The 6,769-nt window shown below is 38.6% G+C and overlaps 1 protein-coding gene across 1 annotated transcript in view; it reads left to right on the plus strand.

Annotated features, from left to right (window-relative positions):
* The window catches only part of PTPRJ (protein tyrosine phosphatase receptor type J), a 34,880-nt gene extending 29,225 nt beyond the window's left edge, over positions 1-5,655 (plus strand). Inside the window, exons 21-24 of the mRNA XM_015822685.2 lie at positions 622-741; positions 2,388-2,548; positions 4,565-4,700; positions 5,202-5,655. Of these exons, the coding sequence (XP_015678171.2) occupies positions 622-741; positions 2,388-2,548; positions 4,565-4,700; positions 5,202-5,363 (579 nt within the window). The 3' untranslated portion in view covers positions 5,364-5,655. The remainder of the gene's footprint in view (positions 1-621; positions 742-2,387; positions 2,549-4,564; positions 4,701-5,201) is intronic.
* The last annotated feature ends 1,114 nt before the right edge of the window (positions 5,656-6,769 follow it).

Here is a 6,769-nt window from a genome sequence, read left to right on the forward strand (position 1 = left end):
AAATTCTTCTTTTAAAAATTTGCTGTAAGTTCCACCACAATTTTATCCAAAAGGCCTTAATAACCTTGCAAGTCCACCACATATGAAAAAAAGTTGCATCTTGTTGTCCACACCTCCAGCACTTGGATTCATAATTCTCATAAATGCGAGACATAGTTGCAGGATCCATGTGCCATCTATAAAACATTTTATAAAAATTTTCACGTAAGTTTTGAGCTTGCGTGAATTTCACATTTCTCACCCAAATCAACTCCCAGGTATCCATAGATATTGTTTCTCCTATATTTTGAGCCCATTTAATCATACAATCTTTAACTAGCTCAGTTTCTGAATCCAATTCTAATAAAACATTGTATATCCTTCTGATATGTCCTTTAGCATCATCCCTTACTTGTTTCAAAAAATTCTCATCTTCCATAAAAAAAGCAGTTTTTTTATCAATTCGCCATCTCGTTGGCTAAGAATTCTGTAAGAATTGTAGTTACAGAATGTCTGTCTGGTACAATGTTATGGGAAGCTGATTTATTGTAGTACCTTGCAGCTGTGATATCCCCAGTCCAAGAAAGGATTTGACAATAAAATTATTTTAGAGTATAACATACGTGTCATTTATATTTTTAGACAAAATGTGAAGAGTATTGGCCAAACAAACAGTCCAAGAACTATGGGGATATAATGGTGGCCATGACTTCAGAAATTTCCCTACCTGAGTGGACAATAAGAGATTTCTCCATAGAGCAAGTAAGCTATGATCATATATTACATTATTCTCTCTTGATAGAAGGAAATTATCTGGACTTTTGGCAATCGGGGCTAGGACAGAAACTGCATAGATGACTTGTGGCAAAGCATGGAAAATGGAAGCACAGCCATTCTTGTCTTACTAGGCAGCTTGGCAGCCTTCAGTATTGTGAAGCACAATATCCTTCCGGGCTTCTTAGAAGAGTTGGGAGTGGATGGGAGGCATTATTTTATGGTAATTCCACTTCTTTTTGGGCAGACAGGACTGTGGTTGTGGGGTCCTTGCAGGCATCACAGGAGCACATGGGGATCGTGGTTAGGATAGCCTTTGTCCAGCTTCAGGGGGTACCTCCACTGCAACCTGATCTAGAACAAGATCACTTACACACTTGCCCTTTCCAGCTTGATTGCTGCCTTTTACTGTTCATGGGGTTGCCCTTAAAGGTTACTGAGTAGCCAGGGGTCAGTTGTGTTCAATTGTATGCCCTCAAGAGAATAATGAAACCTGACCCCATGCTAGTGGTGATCAGCAAGTGGTTTTTTGTAGATGCTGAATAGAAGTAGCCCTGTAATTCCCCTCCCCCTTTATCACTTACGATAGAGTAAATATTGTAAAACTGGATCTGATAGAAAGATTTTTTTCACAGTTGCACCAAGATTGGAGTTGGGCCACAGTTGCACCAAGATTGGAGTTGGGCAATGTGTAGTTTGTTCCTAGAGCTAAATGTAGTATTTTTCTACTTGCTTACCTATTTACTTATTTTAAGTCAATACTTATTTTGCCTTATCTCAAGGAATTTGGACAGGAAAAAGTTGTTTTAAAGCCCTGGAGTTTGGAGCTAGGAAAAAACTTAACAGTTTTTATTAAGACCACATGTGCCATAATGCAGAGATTACTCTTATTTTTTTTAACTCATTCCAGATACGAACAATATAGTACTTCTATATACATAGGTTTCAAAATGGGGAAAATAAATTATTCCATGCCCCAAATTCAGAGGATAAATCGTTTTCTTAAAGACCATACTAAAGCTACATATAAATGCTTGTTTGCCTGCACCTGAACTGACCATATTTAATTCCAGTTAACCATCTTTTAGCATTTCCATAAAAAAAAAAATGTTGAATAGAAAATTTAGATCACGAAATTTATGTGGTTCTTAAGTGACCTCATAAACACAGGGGGAGGGGGGTGTTTTTGTTTGTTTGTTTCCCTGCTGTATTTTATCCTTACCAGTTTGTCTCTCCTGCTACAGCTACTCTTGGATCTAATTTCATTCCTGCTGTTTTTGTTTCCAGCTATGCCAACTTCTGCCAACCTGGTGCCCCCAATTGTGCAAAACACTATTCCTAGAATTCCCAGTGAGCTTTGTTTTCAGCTGGGGGAGGGCACCAGGTTGAGGAAAAATGTACCTTTGCCCAGATAGATTTGATGTGTCTCTCTTTTCTTGTCTCCAATGTGCATTTCCTGGGTTTGCTATCCCAGGACCCACAGTAAAAAGTAGTCACAATCAACCCCTTTAATAACACATCTGAACAAAGCTTCTTCTTCTTCTTTTTAAAAAAACCAGAAAGCAAGTTGCCAGGAGGCATCTGCAGAAATAATTTCTTTGTGAGTTCTAACTTCTCTTCTGTATTTTGACAAGAGTGATTCACCGGAAAGTCATCCTGTGCGTCAGTTTCACTTCACTGCCTGGCCTGATCATGGGGTTCCAGAAACCACGGACCTTCTCATCAGCTTCAGGCACTTGGTCCACGAATTCATGAAGCAGAAGCCCCCGTCTTCTCCAACCTTAGTTCATTGCAGGTGCAAATATAATATCTTTACCAACATTGAAATGTGATCCTGTGTAGTTGTGCTTGTGTACAATGAGAGTGGCTGGCTTGCAAGGATATTCATGGGAACAGCTGCTTTTAAAATTATAAAAATCAGGCAATGAGCTAGGAAGTGAGGGTGGCATTTGCAGGGTGACAATTTGAATTCAACCCACCCACTGTACACTGTACACAAGGCGCACACAATCTTTTGACTTTTACCTTCTTAAATTGTCTGAACAAGGGAAGCTGTTTTATATTATCACCGGTATATTTGAGTGTTGCCTTCTCATTTTTCTCCATGGCTAAAAGGCAGCATGTATTTACTTTTAAGTAATTGGGGTGCGTTCGTCAAATAAGAGCAACCAACTGCAGTTTTTGACTTGATGGCATCTAACTAGTTGGTTTAAAACAAAGCAAATTTGAACTATGATCAGTTGGCTAGTAAAGAGTCCTGCTGTCACTGGATGAATCCCATGGAGTGGGATGAGAGCTGTATATATATTTCCAATATGGTAGCATTTGCATCGAGGCATGTATCAAGAGAGAGACAGCATGTGCGTTAGGGTGGGTGCCCCTTTGATAAGTTGTACAAACTTCGAGATGAAAGAAACTGTCCCTCTTGGTTTAATTTAACGTGTCTATTATTGTGTCACTGAGACCATAGAGTGTTGCTGGCTACCTCAAGTGGCAGAATGTTTTTCAGGTTCATGGAGTCCAAAATAAACCAGATGGAAAGTGTAGGTCAGCCCCCCCCCCAGCTTTAAACCATTTTGTATTAAATCCGTAGGGAAGGAAAGGATCAGGATTCACATCCCACAGCTTGTGCTGTGGGAGGGTACTTCATTTCCTTTTTCATGCGCTGTCTGCTAAATTGCCCTTCCCAGGATACATTATCTCATTCTGTAGAGTCGACAATCAAAACATAAAAGCAAACCCGTCGTTCAACCTCTAGCCCAATTTTCAAAAAACAACCCAGTCAAACCTAGGGGCAAGGCGGCGTTTTCTTCTTCATCCATTTTGAAACCCTGAAGGCCCTGGAAACCCTCCCCTGAGCACGAGGTGCTTCGTTTTTAAAAGAAGGAAAGCCACTTTAGGGCTAGCTAAAATGTTATACAGGTAGCCCTCGCCTTACAACCACAACTGAGCCCCCAAATTTCCATTGCTAAGCAAGACAGCTGTTAAGTTAATTCTGTCCCATTTTATGACTTTTCATGCCACAGTTGTTAAGTGAATTACTGCACTTATTAAATTAATAACACAGTTGTTAAGCGAATCTGGCTTCCCTGTTGACTTTGCTTGTCAAAAAGTCGCAAAAGGTGAGCCGGGACACTGCAACCATCATAAATATGAACCAGCTGCCAAGCATCCTAATTTTGATGACCATGGGGGGATGCTGCAACGGTCGTAAGTGTGAAAAATGGTCATAAGTCACTTTTTTCAGTGACGTTGTAACTTCGAACGGTTACTAAACAAATTGTTGCAAGTCGAAGACTCCATGCATGTATATACTGGCTTGGCTATTGCGTTTGGTAAACAGATAAAAAAAGTCTGTTTCAAGTCAACGTCAGTTCCTGGTGTCTTCACAGATACAGTCATGAAGTTTTCTTAATGATAATGCAGAAATGATTTACCACTGCCACCTTCTAGTATAACTTTTTTTCTTCCCAATTTCCCAGTCTACCATGGAGCCATAGGATTCGTAACAATCTCCCATCCATGTAATCCAGAGATTTCCCCCCCATAGTCAAGATGGTGATGATGATGTTTTTGTTTACATATAGTAGATTATATTTATGTACATTGCCCTCTAGTCCCTGGAAAAAACGTCACATAAACAGGGCGGCTGTACAACTGGGGCATTATTTTCCTTCCTTTTTTCCTTATGTAGAAGAGAGGAAATTAGGCTGTGCTATTTTTAACTTAGATTGTAAAAGTAATGCTTGAGAAAGATAGTAAAAGAATGAGATGAAGGTATTCAACCCTGTGCATTTTTTTAAAAAAACAGCGCCGGTGTTGGGAGGACAGGAACTTTCATTGCGATTGACCGTTTGATACAACAAATGGAGATGGAGAACACTGTTGATGTGTACGGCACTGTATATGATCTACGAATGCATCGATCTCTAATGGTACAAACAGAGGTACGGGCAGACTGCTATTCTAAGCATGCAAAACAAGAATTGGATATAGGAAGTCCTCAACTTACCACTGTAACAGCAGAATTAGGGTTATAAGACATGATGCTTGTTAAGTGGGTCACCACATGACAGCCCCCAATTTTACGACCTTTTTTGGTCATAAAATGCCAAAAATCATGCAGGACACTGCAGATGGCTGTAAATGCAAGCTGGTTGCAAGCACCGAACATGCAATCATGCGACTGGGCATGTGTGCAGCCAATGAAACTTCAGAACTTTAAAAACGGGCCTGGGCAGAGGACTACCACTATGTCATTATTATTAGGTCTGTACGGTGCTTTGGATTAAATCTCCAAAGTGCTTCAGAGTATGTAGCATTTTTTGGAGACTGAGTCCAAGGTGTTAACTCAGCCCCTAGTCATGATTGTGGTTTTCTCTTTAAACTGATGATCCATCATCTAAAACCTTTGGTAAACATTGCATTGTTTTTTTTCCCCCTCTTAGGACCAATATGTTTTCCTAAACCACTGTGTTATGGATATTATTAAATCTAAGAAAGAGAAGAAAGCGGATCTCATCTATCAGAACACAAATGCCATGGCAATCTATGAAAACTTCACACCATCATCACCATATATTGGGAGGGCAAATGGCTACCACGTATAACTAGAAAGGAATGACTTGGTTCCCATTTGGGCCCTTTGCAGAGGAGAGAAAGAATATGCACTGCTTTTGTATGACTTTATATACAAAGACTTCAGCACCTGTTTTGAAGATACACGTGTTAAATTGCCAGTGGAAACTATGGATTCAATATAGTGTTAAAAGAAAAAAAAATCTATACTGTATTTTGCAGAGAATTACATTGAGGGTTGATAAAGCAAAATATTATTGGTGAAATTAATGTTGACTGAATAATAAGAATGAAAAACACAGACACTTTTAAATTATTTTTTAAACATGTTCATGTTCAGACTTCATAGGATACTGATTCTATTGTTTGTGTTCCAGAAATATTAATGATGTATATTGGTCACATTAACATTTAAGTTCCACAGTGACTTCTCAAATTCATTTTATTTAAAATGGGAACACATAAACCTTTTATAAATAGGATATTTTATTATGTAATTGTGCCTTTCTATTTTGCTAAAGACAAAATAATCAGAGATCTATATTTTTGTATTGAAATTCTCAGATGATGTCTAACATTTGAATATGATTATTTTCAATTTTTTATCTGGAATACCTATGCTTATTCCTGCCTTCTGGAAGTTGCAGCCATTCATTTATATGATGCTTTATTCTGCAGAAAGTTTATTGCAGAATTCATTTGCTCGGTCTTGTGAGCACAATAACTATCATATCATATTTTGGCTTTCTTATAGGGGTAAATTAAAATTTATCCAATGCTATTTTCATGTATTGAAAATATTTCCCACTTTTCTAAAAAAAATTGATGAGAGTTACAGGCGTATTCATAGGCTTTCCTTGGCCTTTGAAGATCTGTTCCTCAATGCCATTTTCTTCTTTGACCTCAAGTCTTATGATGCAGGATCCAATCTGGGTCCAGCATCAGGAACCAGAGGTTTGTCTGCTGAGCTTTTGGACTTGTGCTAGAGCCCACCCTCAGGGAACTTTTCTGGCTAGAAAGCTTGACCAACCCAAATTGGATTTGCAACATTATCCTGGGACATGTATATTCGCCTTCATTCATCAGTTTTATGTGTCCGTATTACCTTTTCATTGGTGTGTGTATTCGAGATTTCATCTATTGTCCTAATTTGGATGCTTAGCAATACTTGTAAATATCTGTTCTTGATCATATTTGACAATAGCATGGACAGTGCAGAAGAATATGGTGTCGAGAAGTAACAGTGGTTTATGAAACAAAAGGAAGTCAAACTCTTACTTTGTGAAAATATGCTAATTTCTAAACAGATATCAAAATAAGGGATGTCCAAGTAGCCATCAATACTTGTGACCTCAGGTTTTAACTATTAGGGGTGTGCAACTAATAATGCAAAGATGGGGAGGGTGTGTGAGTGGATTGACTTGATTTGATTTGATTT

The sequence above is a fragment of the Protobothrops mucrosquamatus genome, unplaced genomic scaffold (assembly GCF_001527695.2).
Source record: "Protobothrops mucrosquamatus isolate PMUCROS unplaced genomic scaffold, P.Mucros_1.0 scaffold1643, whole genome shotgun sequence".
Lineage (NCBI taxonomy): Eukaryota > Metazoa > Chordata > Lepidosauria > Squamata > Viperidae > Protobothrops > Protobothrops mucrosquamatus.